Here is a 21,892-nt window from a genome sequence, read left to right as displayed (position 1 = left end):
GCAATAAATATTATTTGAATGTAAAATACATATGTACAGATAATTTTTATATATTTTATCTATTTTTAAATAATTACATATATATTAGAATTTAAAGAATGTTTTTTTTTATTTTATAAATTTTTTTAAATTTTTAATTTTTTAATTTATATTTTTAATTTAGATTTTTAAATTTATATTTAATTTTATATTTATGTATTTTTTTTTTTTTTATTAAATTGATAAACGAATCATTTTAAAAACTTTTTTTGAAATACTTTTTACGAAAGTAAAAATAAAAAAAATTAAAAAAATGTAATAAAGTTTAATATTTAAGGATTATCATTCCTGTTTTTGTCTAAAAAATGGTTCTATAGTTCGCAAAAATTCTCTTTCGAATATTTCATCTGAAAACCGGTTTACAGACGCTCTGAAAAATTAATTTATTTTTACTAATATTTCTGGCAGAAAAATATAAAAAAAGTAATAAACTAATGAAACTAATACCTAGCAACTGTTCTAATAGCATTTCTATCTTTCGGATGCATATTAATAATATGTGCCATAATTGTTGCATATTCTTCAGCTTCTGTAGCTAAAAATCCATTTTGAGATCCTGGTTGTGTTTCTATTATATCAGCTCTATAATTATTGATATATTGTAACTATATGTTAATCTATATATTAAATTATATGTAAATGTTTTTTTTATTATATATATATATATATTTTTATATATTATATATACTTTATTATTTATATTATTATTATTTATATGAATTATACTTTACTTTGGACCACCAGAAGCATGAGCTATTACAATTAATCCTGCTGCCATACATTCAACAATGCTAATACCAAAATGTTCATTCCACATTGTATGTAAACCTATTGTTGCTCGTTGAAGTTCTAATAGAAGTTCTGAATATGGTATATTTAATTTAAATTCTACATTTTCATCTAATGCAAAATGTTTTGATAAATCTTGCATATCTTTCATGCGTACGTCATCTTCAAAATTTCGACAGGATCCAATGAGAATTAGACGAACCTAATTGAGATTCCAGTCATAAAATATTGTAAAAAAAAATTCTCTAATATGTCTTTTTTTATTATTGATATATTTACATTATATTATACTTACTTTTTCCCAAATTTCTTCTTTAACAATTGATCTAAGTTCATATATAGCTTTTAACATTAATGGATGATTTTTTTCTGGTCTGAATTGTGCAATTGATACTATGCGAATACTGTCACAGTTTTCATCATCCTTGAGAAATGGTAGTGATGTTAAGTGCTTTACATCGCATGGTGGATAAATTTTGTGAGTTTTTAGTGGACATTTCCAAATTGTGTTAATGTGATCTTCAGTCCATGAAGAATTAACCATTATAATTTCTGCTCTACTACCAACCCAACCATATATCTAAAGTAAATATTATAGATTAAAATATTGAAATACAGTTCTTTAATAATTTTCTTATACATACAAATCCAAATAATTTATAATAAATAAGTTTGGCTGCTGATAAAAATGGATTTCTAGCTATAACTCTTTTATTGGTATGAGAGATAACTCTTTTATAAATATGTCTTAACATATCAGTTGAAATTGTAGGATAATGAGTATATGTTGCTACTCGACATCCACCAATATATCTAAATAGTGGATATGTAAATGCATAACCCATGGTATCAATGTAAATATCTAAAATAATATTTTACATGTGATTTACAATATAGTTATTTAAAAAATGATATAAAATAAAACATTTTTACCTGGCACAAAACTATTTAAAGCTTCAAGACCTAACCAAATTGATCCTAAACTCTGTCCCAAAAGGGTAAAATAAGGATACATTGAAGCTTCTACCCATTTTCGTCTATGTAAATATACAAATTCAATTTTATGTTCAATTTTATAGTTAAATACTTTTTCTGTCTTATTTAAAATTTGTTCCGGATGTGCATCAAGATCTCCAGTATAAATAACTATATGTATATTAGGATATCTGCAAAAGTATTATAATTTAAAAATATTAAAAATAATGTATTATTAATTAATTTATCAAATTATTTAAGTTAGTTATACTTGGTTTGTATAGCATTAATAGCAGCCCAAAGTACTCTTTCACCACCACCACCTGAATTACAATATGGGTGAAAAAAACCCACAACTGTTTCTTTGTGAGATCTCTCTGTTCGCTTTTTGGAATAATATTTTCTCAAAATTATTAATAAAATAGGTAAAATAATAAATATACACAATATTTTACATATAATTATTATCAGCAACATATTTAATGATAATATCATATGCATCCTAAAAAAATATAAAGTTATTAAACATATTAAACATTACATTATTAAAACTTATTTAATTAAATTTTAATAAAATATGATATTTTTACATATATATTTTTATAAATATTTATATTATATATTATATTTTTATATATAAATATATATATAGAAATCTTACATAAGAAAATAAAAATTCATATTTTTGTCCTTAAAATAATTCAATATTTAATAACAATAAATTGTTTTGATATGTTTTTCATATGCTCCTTTGAAAATTTTATACAAAAAATGTCATAAAAATTTTACAATCAAATCACACATTTTGATTTTAGAAATTTTTTAAAAATATTTATTTTAATCAATATTTTTACTTATTGTCTTATATCTCTTTAATATGTACAAACATAAGTTGATTTTTATAAATTAGTATAATGGATTAAGTTCAATGAACGATATATTTCAAATAATGTATATCAATTGTTTGTTTCCATATACATATATATATATAATCTTTAATTTTATTTTTTAATTTATATCAATTTTATTTCTTTTTTCACTTCCTTGTTTTAACTTTTAAGGTTAACAACTGTTAAGAACAGATAACAATTTAATAGATTAACAGAAACTGTATTAGATTTAAATAGAACATTGAACTAAAAATTTATATAAAAAATTTTTAAGATTTAATTATGTATGTTCTTTACAAAAAATATTATATAATATTTTAATATTATAATTTATATATTTATAATTTATATATTTTTAATATTTAAAATTTAAAAAAAATTTTTTAATTAAAAAAATAATCTTTTTTTAAATTAAAAAAAGAGATTTTATACATTGAATTTCTAAATATTAATTATTTTTTTGAATTAATAAATAATTTAAATTCAGGTTTGTTATTTTTATTTTATAATTTTTTATAAATTAAAATTTAATTTTTTCTTAGTATTTAGTTCTAGGTTCCAATTTTGATTCATACATCCCTGAAACTAACCAAACCTTTTACATTTTCTCATTGCACCTCACTGAAGTACCAACAATTCAGCATTACAGATGTGAATAGAAGTCCATTGTCTGCCAATTGCTTGTGCCTTTGATATCCATGTAATTTATTATTGGTGTAATCCAATTTCATTTAAACATCAAATTTTTTCTGATAATTATATTTATTAAATAATTTTGATAATGCCCGATTAAAATAATTTATAAAATAGAAATTATTTAATCTAATTTGTATTTTGTTAATATATTTTGATTCACATGTTTACATACATAAACATTTTCTTTTTCATTAATTTGAATTGAAGTGTATTTTCACAGTCTTCATCAGTGAATAAAATTTTGTGAGTAATGTATGCCACTCTGATAGTGTACAGTGTGTGTGAAATAGTGAAAAGATTGGAACGTAAATTGAACTATTCACTTTGATGAAAGTATTTTATTTCATCTATAGACTTAACTGGTATGATTTTATATTTTTCTAATTATACATAATTTATATGATAATTTTATTTTTTTATAATATATATATATATATATATTATATAGTATAAATATAACAAATAATAATAAATGAATAATATCAATTCATGATTTAATTTATATTATTAATAATTCCATTTAATATTAATGTAAATTTTTTATTTTTTTCTTTATTTTATTTTTATATACTTTCATCAATAAATTTAAATAAATTTTTAAATTTATAATTAAATTTAAATATTTTTCAATTAGAATATATATAAAAAAAATATTGATATATAAAATATATGTCAATATTAATTTATTATATCAATAATAAAGATGTTATAATTATAATATCATTAATAGATAATTTTAATTGTATATTTATCTATTTGTAATGTTATTTTGCAGAAGACATGGAAGTGGTTAACACAAAAACATTAGTAGAGGAAAATCATCAGCTTGATAAAATAAGTACAGCAGGTAATTTTATCTGTTAATCTCTTTGTTATAAATTATTATTCATTTATTCATAATATAATTTTTATAATATTTAACATATTTAACATGGTTTTTATCATATTTAAAATTAATATTTTTGATTTTATAGGACAAAAGAGCAATAGAGGAGAAGCAGTAAATTCAGAGCTGGCATTGACAAAAGAAAAGTAAGTATTTATTTATACTATGAATATATATACAAAATAGAACAAATTTTTATATGTGTATATAAAAATTACAAAATATTTGATTTTTTGCATTTAATTTTATATTTTATTTTAAAAAAGTTGCCTGAATATTTTTTTGTACATTATATTTTATGCTAATCAAATAGGTTAAGTAAGAAAGTAAAATAAAAAAAAATTGCTTTGTAATAATATATAATATTGATAATTATTGTTGATAATATTATCAACATTTATTTTTAATTATTTACTATTGACAAGGACAAGTAATTTTTTATAATTAATGCTTATTTTGCTAAAATTTTTCTATTAAAATTCTTGATAAGAATATATGTATATATAAAAGAAGCGTAAGTTTGTTAAAAAATAATACATATAAATTGATCGAAGTATATAAGTTGGTATTGAAGATAAATTATATCTTTTTATTTTAACGCAATAGTTTTGAAAGTTGAACGACAATGCTTTGATGACGGAACGTGTGGAATAGAAGAATGTTATTGAATGATCGAGTTTCAAAAAGCATAGTGATTCGTGGCGGTTTTATTTTCTAATCGAAACAGAGAATAGATCGACTTTCGAAATTTGATCATGATCTATTGATTGAACGTCAAGTGTGTAGCAAACGCGAGTTTCCTTTACTTTACTATATGACTTCGATTTTATCGCAATTCAGTTTGAGAAATACATATTTTTATTATTACATATTATTTAAATTTTAAATTAAAATTTAAATTGTATTATTATAAATTTTAATAATCGTTATAAATATTAAAAAAATTATTAATGTAAAAAAAAGCATATTATCCATTTGTGTCGGAATGCGGAAGATAAATATCGATTGGCGATATAAATTACTGAATGCTACTAAATATTTAGGGTAAGTTAATTATTGCATCAATTTGTATTATAGAAAAATATATGTATATATCTACATCTAAATTTTTTATTTATATTTGATTTATTAAATAAAGAGTAAAAAAATATTTTTTTACAAAAAATCTAGTACATACATGAATACACTTGAATATCTATAGTACATATATTTTGAAATATTAATTCACAAAATAAAACAAAATAAAAAATATAGAATTATAAGAAATAAAAGTACAAAATAATATAAGAAATAATATAATAAATAATAAATAAGTATAATCGAGACATTTTTCTTTCTGTATGTGGATCTGGAGCATACCTTTCTCTCTTGTTCGTGCAATATATATTCGAATCATTTTCAAATACACATAGTATTAAATATTCACTCCGTGATAGTTTTCACTTATTTCAATGTATTTCATTTTTTAATCAGTATATTGTATTCATATTTTTATTCGATCTATCTAATTTTATTTCTTATAGTTTTTTTTCATTTTTTCAACATTTTCATTATTTTGTAAACATATATTTTTTGCTTTTATTGTTCATTACTTTTTAATATTATCGGAAATATATTTTATAAAAATAGTTCGATGAAAATAATCAAATGGTTTACGCTTCGGTTTTCTTCGACGTATTTTCGATTTGTTCGAATTATATTTTAAAAGAGAGTGTCTTTACAAAACTATCGAAGAAAAAGAAACAAGATAAAAGTTTGTGGTTATGAATTATTCATAGTTATTCGCATTACGGTTGTAAAAATAAATCAAATATCGAAATAGAATATTTGTTTTGGTTCATATATTTTGAATATTGCAAAAAATTAATAACTTGTTTTATTTATTTCATTGAAAAATTATGTTTATTATATATATATATATATATATATATATATATAATATTTGAAATTAAACAAAATTGTAAAGATAAATAAAAACAATTTGAAACGAAAATTCTATGCATATGCATGTACAAAGAATATATGTTCAAAGAATAAGAATATTTTTTTTATTTTTTATAATTTTTAATTGCGAATAAAAATTGTCTTTTATAATGATAATTTTTACAAGATAATAATAGGATAATATGTTTTAAAATTATTTTTATAAGATTATTATATTTTTGTTAAAATGAATGATATAAAATCTATTAAAATATTAAAAAAAAATTTCTCATTATAAAAATATTATATATCATTATATATTTTATATTAAAAATTATATTCGATTTAATTTTTTTTTAATCTATTATAATTCATATTATTTTATTGTACTCATTACTAAAAGAAAATTTTTTAAAAAAGTTAAGCTATTATTAAAATCTAAATTTAATTAATAAATATTCTATTATAAATCATTTAAAAATTAATATTAATGATTTTATAAATTTTTGTTCAGTAGTTCACAATAATTTAAATGCTTTAAGCAAATAATATTTTTTTTTTATTGTATAAAAGTAATTTCGAGTAAAAAAATTCAGATTTGAAATAAAGAAAAGAAATTGTCATTTCACAAGTATTTTTATTCTTAATTTATATGATATGAAATCTAATGTGATTTTAGATATTCTTTTTGAAATATCAAAATTTATAATATAAAATTAATATTATTTAATTTATTTAATTAATAAAAAATATTATTTAATTTATAATAATAATAATATAAAATGAAAATTAAAAAATCAATCAATATTTATAAAAATATGTTTATATTTATAAAAACAATTTAAATATTTTTATAAAAATTATTTTTCGTAGACTAAATCTAAAAGATTAGAGGTAAATTTTTTTAAAAACAAAATTTATTTAAAAACAATCATATATAAATCATAATTTCGACTGTTTTTGTTTTATTTTATACAAAGTCAATATATTAATATTATATTATATTATTGTATTATACAAAGTATTAATATATTCGTTAGATATCTTTAAAGGGATATTAGTTTAAAGTTCGAATGTTGTTAAAATTTATTTATTAAATTATTAAGTTTGCCTAGATAAAAATAAACAGAGCGAGACTCTGTCTCTGTCATACCGTCGTTTCATTTTTTCTGTTTCATTTGACGCAAATTTCATTTGCTCGTAATATAATAAATAAATTTTAATCCATATCTCTATGTACATTTATGATTCTTTGTCCTCTAGAATCAATTCTTCAAAAATATATTAATATTCTATATATGGATATATAAGATATTCAAATAAAATTTGACAAAAAATTTAAAGACCTAACTTTAGAAATTGAAATAAAAGTTTGCAAAAATGACAGTTAAAGGTTATTTTTCAAGTTATAAGCAATTTAATTTTGTAATAGATGAAATATAATAATAATAAAATGGTTCTCCATCTTTCTCTTCCTGTCTGTCTCGCCTTATTTAATACAGAATTAAATTGTTGTTTAATTATTTATAGTTTAAAAAATAAGCTTTAAAGGATATTTTTGCATATCAAGTTTTATATTTATTTTAATCTTTAGAACTATTGCTTAAATTTTTTCCAATTTCATTCAGACTTTGTATATATTATAATATATGTATACAATAATAACGTATTTAATTGTATTCTGCATAAATAGATATCGATTCAAGATTCAATGAATGTTAGAAAAAATTATTTAAATATGAAATATGAATAAATTAAAAATATCTAAATAATTAATATTAATTTTCTTTTTATATTTAAAAAAATATATATATGAACCATTGTAAAATTAAAAATAATAGAAAATATGAAAGAAGAAAGATAACATTACAGATAAATATTCTATGTAATATCCATATATTTTTATTTTTCAAAATATTTCATTTTCTTTACAAAACTTAAATAAATAAAATAAATATTACAGTTTCTCTGTATAGTACGTAAAAAGAACTGTGTAATCAAAAATAATTTCTTAGTATTTTTGTTTATTTTTATTCTTTTTTATTCAAAAAAATTATTTCTTAATTGGATTTATTTCTTATTCACGAATTTTTTATTTTAGAAGAATAGAGTAGAGTAATATGTGGTTTTCAATAATAATAAATTGAATTAGACTTTCATATAAAATTGAAGTTCATAAATAAATTGTTTAATTTACAATTTATAAATAATCATTTTCTTGCTTACAGTTTTACGAAGATATGGTTGAAAATATGAAATTATTGGAGTTAATATTTTTCTTTTATCTTTTTCCTAAATTTGCATTTAAAACTTTTAAGTTTGAATTGCACGATATAGAAATAAAAAAATTTTTTCTTTTATTCATGATTTTCAATATTGTTAAATAACTAAAAAATATAAAACAAGATTGGATATTTTTTATTTGAAATAAAATAATTATTTCAAATAAAATAAAACATAAATTTATTTGAAATAAAAATGTATGCAAATAAATTCCAAAATCTTATTTGAGAAATAAATTATTTTTAAGCGATTTATTTATGTTTGATATTCTTTTAAACAATTTGATTGTTTCATAAATATAATGAAAATAGAAAATCAAATAACAAATATTAAAATAAGTTATTTTCACAAAATAATGTTATTGTTCAAATAATATTATTTGAAATAAAATAATATAATATATATACAGACACATAAATAAAAAATAAAATAAAGATTTTACTTGAATAATTATTTGAATAGAAATTTATTCTAGTAAGATTTAATCTCGGTATAAAAAAATTAATATATCATCAAAAAATGACAGAAAAGTAATTTGAATAAAAAAGTAAATATTAATAAAATTTGATTAATCCGATATTAAACGATTAATCAAAGAGAAAGTCATGTAAAAAGTATGATCCTTTTTTTTCGATTCTTCATATTTAAAACGATTATAAGATTGTGTGAATTAAACTGAAAATTTGAAATAAAATTTTTCTTAGTATCGTCTAGACGAGATGTAAAATACATCGGTTGTCGTGTATAACCGTAACGTATATCGGCTAGTTTTCATAGAATAACGATCGTGTCACGAATAAGTGCCGTGAGCAAAAAGATCGTGTGGCAATACAATTATAGTTTATCAGTCAGTCGGTCGGTGATATCAACTCGAGTCAAACGCACGAACGCGCCCCACTCTTCGTTACCGGAACTTGTTCGCTTTCGACAAACGTGATCTCAATTTTCTTGCGGATTATACATATAAACATATTCAACAAATTTTTGGATTAATCTCGCAATTACGATTATATGTTATGAGATTCGTAACGTGATTGCATTTTTTTTTAGCAATAATCGATATTTTAGTATCCAGAATTTGTTCGTTCATTCTAAGTGTTCTTTTTTTATCTACTTTATCGACCCTCGTTATCCTTTTTATCCATTGATTTTAATTAAGCTAAAACAATTAAGCTTTCTTTATATTACAAATATAGATTACAATTCGAGTTAACCAGTAATTTTTTAATATTTCGATTTAATATAAATATTGATTTTATTAAATATTTTGTTGTTTTTTTCTTTTTTTTTCTTTCTTTTAAGAAAGGATTAAAATAACATTTATAATATTTAGTTTTATCGTTAAATTTATCTACATTTAAATGATTATTATATTCAAATCGAATTGCAATTTTTTTTACAATCTAATGTGCAAAGGTTATTCGTTTGATTATATAGCGGAAGTTTTTCCTCGTGATTATATTTAAAAAATGGATAACGATAGACAGCTTTTAATTTATGAAAAATGTGGATCAGACTCTTTTTGGTAAGATTTTTCAAATTCAATAATGGTAAAATCGTGTTAGTATTATTATCGATATCTTTTAATTTTTGAAATGAATAAAAATTATTAACGATATGTTAACGAAAAACATTTAATTATTTCTTTCATTTTAATCCTTGATAATAAACAGATCTTGATTATTTATGATAAAGAAAAAAAAAATTATTTAACGATCAAAAATTGAAGCAAAACCAATTGATAAATTCATGAAAGCATATCTTCTTTTATAACATTATCATTAATGAGTAAACGTGCAAGTTATATAAAAGAATTATAATTCCTCTTATGATAAGATGAAACGTATTGACGTATTAAGTCATTGGAAATGAAAATATCTGTATTATAAATGTATAATATAATACATTTTTGTATTATTATTAAATTATATTTATTATATTTGTTTTATAATTTAAAGTAATGCAAAATTACATTATTAATTAATTCTTTCAACTCTTTTTTTCGATTTAATGTTTATTCTTTTTTTTTTTTTTAATATTTGATAATATGAAGCTTGGAATATGAAAATTATATACCAATTTTAAAAAGTAAATATAATCCCATTTATAAATCAATGGATACTTAACAATAACAATTTTAAGATATAAATATAATCAAATTAAAAAAATAAAATTAAGATTGCAATATGATATTGATAATTAATTTTTTGCGATTTACAATTATTTAATATAAATAAATATGAATAAACATGAAATAATTTGCGACAAAATACAAAAGAGAAATAATATTGTTATAATTCAAATATTAGTCTGTAGAGTATTATTATATTTATACAACAGCTTTGGAGGATTGATTTTAAAAATCAAAACAAAGATAAAAATTGATATATAAAAATATGTTAATTATAAATATTTATTATAAAAAATATGTTATAATTGAGACTGATTAAACTGATAAAATTAAGTTTTTAATAATTGAAATTTTAGATATAGTATTAGATGAAGCAAGACAAATAAAATGAAATAGTTCTATTTTCGTTATACTATTTTGTTTTACTTTATTTTTCTAATATAAACTTTACTTGTTTAATTTAATAAATAAGTCTCGATATTTTTGTATATCAATTTTTATGTTTTTTTGTATTTTTCTTTAGAATTAATTTTGATCTCCTTCAAAAATTTATTCTTTAAATTAATAGTATTAACACTCTGTATATATACATAAGATTTATTGAAATAATTGTCTAGATTGAACATTGGATTTAATAGAACAAAATTCACATGTAATATAGGATATAGGATTGCAAATTATAAGGAAATATTATTTTATTAATTTTAATATAAATCTATTTTAATAATATAAATCTATTTTCACTAAATATCAAGCAATAATAATAATATATAACTGATTAAATAATTATATAAAAATATTAGTAGATTAATTTATTATTATATTAAGATTGACATAAAATCTTATTGATATATAAAAAATATATCAAAATAATAATAAATAATGAAATTTTCAATCCATTAAATAAATTTAAATGAAATTTTTTTGATTTAATGAAAAATATACTGTATCATAATATCATAAATATTTTTATTTTTTTCAAGTTCGTTTGATAAAATTAAAAAAAAAATATTAAACAAATAATTTAAAAAGTTTATAAATCTTAATAACATGAGAAAGAAAATTCATAAATTAATTTTGATAGATAATGTTTCATAAGCTTATGTTTACAATTGATAACTTCGATGATTTATGAATAATAATGTGTACGCATCAGCAATATTTTATGAATGGGATACATGTATTTCAATAATATTAATAGTATTCTATTAATATGATATACATTTTTCTTATATGCATATATCATAATATAATATATAGAGTAATAAAAAGTGATGTTCAATATTTATAGAACTTATAAATTCTTATATATTATACATAAATTCTTATATATTCAAATTTATATATTCACTGAAAAGAATTAACATAGATTCTAAAAACAATTTTTTTTCCTATAAAATCAATTATTTACAAATAAAATAACGTTCTATATATTATAATTATTATACTTTTTTTATATCATATTGAATTTATATTTATATTTATTTGCCATTTTTCACAATAGAATAATGAATGAAAATTAATAGTTAATAGTACAATAATAATTATATAATTATATGATTATTGAAAATTTGTATTATATTTATGATGAAATAATTTTTGATAATATTAATATATAATACTCTATTTATAACATTATATTATATTTTACTAATATTCTTCTGCGTTAGAAGCGAAATATATAATCATGATTTGAAATTAAATAACAAAAATTAATAAAATTATGAAAATTATGAAAAAAAATTGCTTTTAAAATTCGTTTTATTAAATTAATTCCGTGATTAAACATATTTTATTCATCTTAATAAATTTTACTATATGTAAGATATGTTTTATTGTAAATTTTATAGATATCGGATTTTTTATCATCGTATATATATATATATATATATATATATATATATTGCTCCTAATGTATATATTTATATATTTAATATACATATATATTTATTATATTGATGATAAATGATAATAGTAATGATAAAACTTTTATTTTTGATTCATTCTTTACAAAATTTTTATTATCATATTTTTTATATTTTTTTAAAAATAATAATGAAAAGGGAAATATATGCATTTATTCTTATACATAAAATTATAACAATGTAATAATTGCATTATTTTTTTCACAAAAAAGGCTCTTTATTATACATAGAAATTAAAAATTATAATAAACAGTTTTAGAAAATCACTTACTGAAATATAGAAAAAATAGATAAATAAAAAAATTATCTATTTTGTAATTATATCTTGTTAATTGTCATAATTGTTAATTAGTAATAATGTACAAATAAACTATATAAGTCAGATAGACTATATGTATAAAAGTATAAAATAACGCACATATGAAGTATATATTGTTTCAGAGGATCCTATTAAAGGCAAAAAGTTAATTGTCATTGTAGACTTTAAATTTTCATATAAATATATGAAATATTTATATATATAATTATATAAATATATATATATATATATATATATATATATATATATGTGTATAATTGTTTCTATTAAAGTTTTAATTTTTTATAAAATATTATTCCTTAGAAAAGAGAAAAGAAAAGAAAAAAGTAAGCATTCTAGCTTTTGAATCATGATTTTCAATAATTTCAAAATTTTCTAAAATTTTAGATTTGAGTTTTACGAATTTAAAAATCATGTTTTGACCCATCTTTAATATCTAATTTGAATAACAATATTTTTTTGAAATTAATCGATCACGATCAATTTATTTTTTCTTTTTTTTCTTTTTTATAAATTTATTAATAATTAAGTCATTTTTATTACAGTTAATATTTATATGTAACACAATATCACAATAATCTAATAAAGAGTATGATATTTATTCTCATCATGATATTTTAATGATGATTAATATTTTGTTTTATCGTTCTATACAGAATAAATTATTATTCTATTAAAATAAAATGTTTATTATTATGACTTATTTTAATAATACAATACAACTTTAAGAATTATTATTATTTTTAATGCTTTTCAAGAATGAATGAAGTTGAAAAGATCGATTCTCTTTGCTTTAGGGATGATGACGAAGATGTCGATTATGAAGGCTCGACACACTTGGTCTGCATTCCTCGATCTCAGGAGATTAAAGATTCTTCGAATGCTTCTAGCACGATGAAGGTTAATATCGAGGGTATGAGATGTCAAAGCTGTGTGAAGAATATTGAGGGAACTATAGGTAGTCGACCAGAAGTTCTAAGCATTAAAATAATCCTAGAAGAAAAGTTAGGTTACATTGAATACAAAGCAAACGAAATTACACCTGAAGAATTGGTCGAAACTATAGAAGATATGGGTTTTACCGCTTCTTTATTTAAGGAAGAAAGTAATTCTATAGAAAAAAAACAGATAAATCATGTATCACAATCAAATATTAGTATATGTAATATACATATCGATGGAATGACTTGTATGTCTTGCGTTAAAACTATTACTGGTAAGTAACAAATTCTTTAAACCTTGTTCGCAACAAAAAAGAAATTATTGGATTTTTCTTTTTTCCATGTTAGGAGTTTTATCGGAAAAATCAGGAATAAAGCAAGTGAATGTTAGTTTAGAGAACAAGGAAGCAAGAGTTTCTTATAGCGATAATGATGTAACAGCTGAACAAATATCGGGATTCATTGAAGAAATGGGTTTTAATTCGTTTATTAAAGAAGTAAATGGCATGGTTTATAGCACATCGATTAATTTGAACAATAATCCTCCAGATAGTGGAAATGTTTCATTAGAATTGAATGGAGGAGGTGATGTAAAAAAAGAGAATCAAACAGCAAAATGCTTCTTACATATAACGGTAAATATTATATAAAAAAGAAAGAATATGTTTCAGAATGTCATTAATTAATTAATTAAGATAAAACTTGTCAAGGTTATCAATCTGAATAACCTTTTTCTATACATATTTATAATCATCGATTTTAGTTTCCGAGATGTAAAAATATTACGTATCGTACGTCTAAGATAATTCAGATGATTAAGTTTGAGATAAATTTAGCTTATAGAATTAATTTAAATTAAATTTGAATTTGAAATTAATTTAAATTTGTGTTTCGATTAGATGGTTGAAAAATATCGAAGTCAAAAAAAAAAATTTTCAAATAGAATATTCTTCATGTTCGCTTAAACGATATAATTTTATCTATAGATGTAACATCTTTAGCTAATATGCATATTTATTTCTATGATTTATCGAATTTATCATAATTAATTCATATGCATGTCTTATTTCCAAATGACTTCTTTTCAATTATAAATAATTAATATAAATTGATAAATTTTTTAATTGCATTTTTTATGACTAAATTATTCTCAATTTCAAATCATGATAATATATAATATAATATATAAAATTAATATAAAATTCTTAAATTTTAATAATTTTCTTAAATATTAAAACTTATCTATAAATCTATCTCAAACTTTATTCAAACATGTATAAATACGATGTATTGAATAGAAAATATTTTTTGTATATAAAATCTTGATTTGTAAATAATAACTGAATAATTTTTTGAAATAAGTAAATTATATTTTCTTTATTTGAAATCATTGATAAAATAAAAGATACGAAAATGAGTGAGAAATGCATGAAGAAGGAATAACATCTTATATTACACATAAATTATATATACACATAATTATATATACACATAATAATTATATATACACATAAATTCTTACATTTGTTTGAAATCGCATAACAGACTGAAAGGAAATGTCATTCTATTCTTTTCTGAAGAATAACATTGTTATTCGACTTATCTCTTTATGATTTATCGTTATCTCGAATATTTCGTCCCGTTCGAGAATAAGGTCAAGCCTTATAGCATACTTTATCTATAATAAGTTGTTTATTTCGGTATAAAATTATATCTTATCTAAAAATTAATATGCAAGTTATATATATAGTTTATGTATAGAAAGAAATCATTCAATATGATGACCTTGACAATATATTTCAAGATCAAAATCAATAAATTCTTGTTGATTTTTATTCTAAATATTAAAAATTAATTTACGCTAATATTATAATTAATAAGCTGTTTCATCAAGTGTAGGATTTGACAATTATATTTAATAATTGCGATCTTTTTGACGAAAATTTCAATTTTCAAAGATTTTATATTTTCCATTTCTCATTATTCTCTGTATTCTCTGTTTTTCATATCAATCTATTACTATTCAATAATATTTTTCGTAAAATTTCAATTCATTTTCGGATTATTGTTTTAAAATAAATTATTATAAATGATTTATTACTTAAAGGGAATGACTTGTGCTTCCTGTGTTGCTGCCATAGAAAAACATTGTAAAAAATTATATGGTGTAAATAATATTTTAATTGCATTGATGGCAGCCAAAGCAGAAATTACATTTGATCCGGATAAGATAAGAGCAGTAGATATCGCATCCAGCATATCCGAATTGGGTTTTCCTACTACTTTGATTGAGGAACCCGGCACAGGGGAAGGTGAAGTTGAATTGAAAGTAAGCTTTTTATTCAATTTCAATTTCACTGCTTTAAAATCATTTATTTCATATGATTTATAATTAATGAAATCATTTTTAATTTTGATTTCATAGATTGCAGGTATGACGTGCGCATCTTGCGTGAATAAAATAGAATCAACTGTAAAAAAATTGCCAGGTGTTCATTCAGCAGCAGTTGCGTTAGCAACTCAGCGTGGTAAATTCAAATATGATGTAGAAAAAATTGGAATTAGAGATATTATCGAATGTATTAACAAATTAGGTTTCACAGCCATGTTATTTAGTAATAGAGATAAAGAAAATAGAGATTATTTGGATCAGAAGTAAGCATGGCATTATTTTGTATTAAATAAGTAGGAACATTATATTATTACGTTATTTTATATTATATTATTTTTATTATAGGGAAGAAATAAATAAATGGCGGACTGCATTTTTAGTTTCTTTAATTTTTGGAATACCATGTATGTTAGCTATGACATATTTTATGGTGGATATGTCTATTAGTGAAAAAACACATGAGGATATGTGTTGTATAGTACCTGGTCTTTCTTTGGAAAATCTAATTCTTTTTATATTTTCTACTCCAGTTCAGGTAATTGAATATTTATTTAAATTGAAAAATCATTTTTTTAGAAAATTAATAGAATAATATTTATAGTTTTTTGGTGGCTGGCATTTTTATGTACAAGCATATAAAGCTTTAAAACACAGAACAACAAATATGGATGTTTTAATTTCTATGACTACTACAATATCTTATTTGTATTCAGTCGCCGTACTTACAGCAGCCATGATAATGCAGGAACATGTTAGTCCTCAGACATTTTTTGATACTCCTCCAATGTTGTTAGTATTCATAAGTTTAGGAAGATGGTTGGAACATGTTGCAAAGGTTTTAATTTTTTATTGAAATATTATGTTTATATTATTTAGAAAAATTAATGAATTAAAATCAATAAAATATAATATACTTTTTCAGGGCAAAACTTCGGAAGCTTTATCGAAATTATTGTCTTTAAAAGCAACGGACGCAGTTCTTGTTTCATTAGGTCCTAATAATGAGATATTATCTGAACGTTTAATCAGTATAGATTTAGTACAACGAGGAGATATATTAAAAGTAGTGCAAGGTGCTAAAGTTCCTGTCGATGGTAAAGTTCTATCAGGTCACTCTACTTGCGACGAAAGTTTGATTACTGGAGAAAGTATGCCAGTGCCAAAAAAGAAAGGTTCGGTTGTAATAGGTGGCTCGATAAATCAAAATGGCCCACTTTTAATTACTGCCACACATACAGGAGAACATACAACATTAGCACAAATTGTGCGATTAGTAGAAGAAGCACAAACAAACAAAGCACCTATCCAACATTTAGCTGATAAAATAGCGGGTTACTTCATTCCTCTTGTTATAGCTGTTTCTATAGTGACTTTAATTATTTGGATAATAGTGGGATACATAAATATAAATAGTTTACCAATTTCGCACAATGATCAAATTAATAAACAGGGAATGAATAGAGAAGAGATTATATTTCAGTATGCTTTTCGAAGTGCTCTTTGTGTATTAGCAATAGCTTGTCCATGTGCTTTAGGATTAGCTACACCAACTGCTGTTATGGTTGGTACTGGAGTTGGCGCATTAAATGGTATTTTAATAAAAGGCGCTGAACCTTTGGAAAATGCGCACAAAGTTAAATGCATTGTTTTTGATAAAACCGGGACGATAACACACGGTGTATTAATGGTAACAAAGATAAATCTCTTTGTAAACGAAAAACTTTGTTCATTAGCAAAGTTCTTAGTTATTGTTTGTACAGCTGAAGCAAATAGTGAACATCCAATTGCATCAGGTAAAATATTGAAAATCTTTACACATATTTATTAAATTTAACATAAAATTTTTAAAAAATCTTGTTTTTTTTCCTAAAGCGATTGTCCGGTATGTAAAGGAAACAATAGCTTCTGAGACAACTGGAAAGTGTATGAATTTTCAAGCAGTTGCTGGTTGTGGACTTAAATGTAAAGTGTCGTCTATTTCAAAAATATTGACTCATGCATTAAAATCTGAGAAAATTATTAATTATATTAATGAGGTAAAAAAATTATCTTCTGGAACATATACCTTAAACAATGTGCCAATCGATGTTACGCCAATTACAAATACAAGTCAGGAAAGACAGAATTTGGATCTGGAATTATTGTTGAATCCAGATTCTCATGGTGATCAAAGTAATCCTGAGGATGTATATGAAATATGCATTGGTAATAGAGAATGGATGCGAAGAAATGCTATAAATATACCACAAGAAGTCGAATTAAAAATGGTTGCCGAAGAAGAGTTAGGATGTACTGCTGTTTTAGCAGCAGTGAATAATGTATTAGTGGCTATGATTAGTGTAGCAGATACAGTTAAACCAGAAGCTCATCTGGCAATCTATACTTTAAAAAAAATGGGTTTAGAAGTTATTCTATTAACTGGAGATAATAAAAAGACAGCTGTTTCTATTGCTAGACAAGTAAACTACTTGATTTTATTTAGTAATTAATTTTATTTAATTTATTTTATGAATTCATTTAATATTTTATCATTTATATAGGTTGGTATTACTAGAGTATTTGCAGAAGTGTTACCTTCTCACAAAGTTGCTAAAATTCAACATTTACAAGATCAAGGGTTAAGAGTTGCTATGGTAGGAGATGGTGTTAATGATAGTCCAGCTCTTGCACAATCAGATGTTGGTATTGCAATATCGTCTGGCACAGATGTTGCTGTAGAAGCTGCTGATGTAGTTCTCATGAGAGTAAGTTAAAATAATTTTTTTTTAATATTTTATGTTTTGTATAATAATATTTTATATTAATAATAATAATAATTTAGAATGATCTTTTGGATGTTATTGCGTGTCTGGATTTATCAAGAAAAACGGTTCTTCGAATAAGGCTGAATTTTTTATTTGCTAGTATTTATAATTTATTGGGTATTCCCATTGCTGCTGGAATATTTAGTTCTTTTGGATTCTTCCTTCAACCTTGGATGTCATCAGCAGCAATGGCATTAAGTTCAGCATCTGTAGTTGGCAGTTCTTTGTTATTAAAATTGCAAGTATTAAATAGAAAAAGTTTCATATTCAAAAATGAAAAATAAAAGAAATAACAATAATAAAAAAAATATAATTTTATGTTATTTATTTTATTTTTAGATATCATAAACCAACAAAGGCTACATTAGAAACACCAGAATATTTATCAGCAATGCATGCTCATTCTACTGCAAGAATGATTGATTTAGATACAATATCTCTTCATCATGGTTTAGATGATTCTGTGTTACCCATTATGCATAGATCAACATCGACATTATCCAGGTATGCTCAAACCACTCCTATATTTTCAAAATTTATAAGGAATTGTAACAATCCTACTGCTTGATAGAATTTGATATTAAAATTATAAATTGATATTTCTCTTAATTATAACACACTAATATTAAGGTGTCAGTTTTTAATAAATTTTATGTGCTTGTTCTTTATTGTTTACATCATTAATATTGTATTAAACTAACAAAAATATTAAGAATGTTTATTTAAATGGAAATTATGATAAAACTACTAATTTAGTTTTTGATATCATGTGAGTTATGTTTTTGATAATAATATATGTAATTTTTTTTATAAATAGTAAATTTTTTATCAATATTTTAATTATATTGTAAAAGAATAAAACAGGCTGTGAACTTTAAATTAACTTTACGAAAACATTTCATTAATCAAATGATTTATTATTAATTAAACTATTATTAAAATTATATAAGACTGATTAAAAGAAGTTTTGTCCAATAAAAAATTATTCTTATATGAATTTTAAATAGTCACAAAATATAATATCAGAATAATACTTTAACAGAAACATTTTTAATTCTATTATATGAATTGTAAATATTGTATTAAATGTAAATAATTGATATTAAATAAGATATATTTTATTGTATATCAATTTCAATTATTGTAAAAAAATTTTGTAAATAAATATTCATATCTTTTAAAAATTCATGTTATCTATTAAATAAATTATTTGATCCTAAAAATTTGCTTATTTCTTAATCTTTGTATGTTTTTTGCATGTTTTTACAGTTTTCATCTTTTATGATCTATATGTGTATTAGTTAAAAATTGTCTTGGAGATTTATGATGTAGAAAATTTGAGTAGAAAATTTGTGAGAATTCTTCTTTCAATCTTTTTGATTGCAAGAATATTATATATAATTGTAAATTTTTTCTTTGCTAATTTGGCAATGTATCTGATTAATATGCTTACAGAAAAAAGAAAGAAAGCAAGTAGCAATTTATAAAGTATATTATAATTATTATAATTTGATTATTAAATTATATATTTTAAATAACATTCCACTAATGCTTATGTTATTATAATAATTATTCATTAACATTAAAAAATTTAGATGTTTTATGCAATATTTTGCTGTATATTAGCTTAATATAAAATGATGTGACATAATTATAAGAAATAATTCATGAAATATAAGAATATCATCAATAAATATAAAATAAGGTAATATGTATATTTTAATCTTTATAGTAATATTTAATATTTTGATATTTTTATAATAAATTTGATAATTTATTCATATTTCAATTGCAGGTTATTTCGAAGATCAAAGGATGATATCGAAGGTCGACTTCTGAGTGAGGATGTTGATGAAATTGATTTGATAACTGATTTTTCTGGTTATCGAAAAAATATGAAGGACCATACAAATATAACACCATTATAACTTGTAAGAATGTCTTTCTTAAATAACTGTATTATTTGTGTGTCTATACGCGAGTACTCTTGTATATATTTACATATATTTTATGAATAATATAATAATCTGAAATTTAATATTTAAAAATAATATTTAAAAAAAATATAATCTTTATTCTGAAACAATTTCAGAATATATTTTATAATTAATTGTTAAATTTTTGATACTAATTATTAAGTTGTATAAAATCAAACAAAATGTTAAGAATATGTTTTTATAGATCTGCTATTAATTGCTTTTTTTACATTAAGTTTATCAATAGTATTATCATACTTACATTTTTTAATTATTTAAAGTAAAATAATTAATAACTTTTTGTATTACATTACATATGTCTTGTACTTAATATATTTTGTAAAAGATGCAATTATTATTTTATATATTTATATTTCAATATAAATATAATATAATTATTATATTGTAACATAATATTTATAATTCAATATTATATTTCAAGTATTATAAAAGAAAAAAATAAAAAAATCATAGGGACCATGTTGGTTCAATTATGTACAAATTTGAAATGCTTTAAAGTTTAAGAAAATATATATTTTATTTGTTGCATAAATACAATGAATTTTTACAATTTAAATAAATTTTAAGAAAACTCAAATAAAATATTATCCAATAAACTGTAATATTTTGGTTTACATAATTATATTAAATTTTCTCTATTAAAAAAATATATTTTATAAATAAATCTTTTTTACTTATTATATTATTATATAAATATTTATATATTATATAAATATTTTTTAAAAACATCTTTTTGTTTCTTTATAAAAATGTAAATTGATAATAAAAAAAAAAGAAAAAGATTACATATAAATTATGATATTAATATATTATATTTATTTCATATTTCAAACTTAAAGCATATATATTTAAAATATTTTTAAGTTTTAAGTTTATTTTTAAGTTTATTTAAAAAAAAGATT

At 20.8% G+C, this 21,892-nt stretch overlaps 2 protein-coding genes across 6 annotated transcripts; one reads left to right on the top strand and one right to left on the bottom strand.

Annotated features, from left to right (window-relative positions):
- Nucleotides 1-210: 210 nt before the first annotated feature.
- Nucleotides 211-3,424, bottom strand: LOC122717659 (GDP-Man:Man(3)GlcNAc(2)-PP-Dol alpha-1,2-mannosyltransferase). Its single transcript, XM_043941919.1, has 8 exons — nt 3,324-3,424; nt 2,075-2,314; nt 1,762-1,994; nt 1,473-1,690; nt 1,124-1,408; nt 771-1,030; nt 487-621; nt 211-409 (listed from the first exon to the last, which is right to left on the bottom strand). The coding sequence occupies exons 1-8, from the start codon at nt 3,422-3,424 to the stop codon at nt 322-324; spliced, it is 1,560 nt and encodes a 519-aa protein (XP_043797854.1). The 3' UTR covers nt 211-321.
- Nucleotides 3,336-21,097, top strand: LOC122717737 (copper-transporting ATPase 1). 5 transcript variants are annotated; one of them, XM_043942101.1, is made up of 15 exons: nt 3,336-3,751; nt 4,165-4,236; nt 4,364-4,421; nt 13,654-14,072; nt 14,146-14,432; nt 15,905-16,126; nt 16,223-16,452; nt 16,535-16,724; nt 16,791-17,024; nt 17,112-17,982; nt 18,062-18,648; nt 18,730-18,933; nt 19,011-19,231; nt 19,333-19,497; nt 20,789-21,096. In XM_043942101.1, the coding sequence occupies exons 2-15, from the start codon at nt 4,170-4,172 to the stop codon at nt 20,919-20,921; spliced, it is 3,888 nt and encodes a 1,295-aa protein (XP_043798036.1). In that variant the 5' UTR covers nt 3,336-3,751; nt 4,165-4,169; the 3' UTR covers nt 20,922-21,096. The 5 variants fall into 5 exon arrangements, with proteins under 5 accessions (XP_043798036.1, XP_043798037.1, XP_043798040.1 ...); XM_043942105.1 differs by lacking the exons at nt 3,336-3,751; nt 4,165-4,236; nt 4,364-4,421 and adding exons at nt 9,359-9,414; nt 9,919-10,006; XM_043942103.1 differs by lacking the exons at nt 3,336-3,751; nt 4,165-4,236; nt 4,364-4,421 and adding exons at nt 9,359-9,697; nt 9,919-10,006.
- Nucleotides 21,098-21,892: the final 795 nt, after the last annotated feature.

The sequence above is a fragment of the Apis laboriosa genome, unplaced genomic scaffold (assembly GCF_014066325.1).
Source record: "Apis laboriosa isolate Shangri-la unplaced genomic scaffold, ASM1406632v1 scaffold56_cov145, whole genome shotgun sequence".
NCBI classification, from domain to species: domain Eukaryota; kingdom Metazoa; phylum Arthropoda; class Insecta; order Hymenoptera; family Apidae; genus Apis; species Apis laboriosa.
Note: the sequence above shows the minus strand (reverse complement) of the source record. Positions and strands in the feature narration are given on the sequence as shown.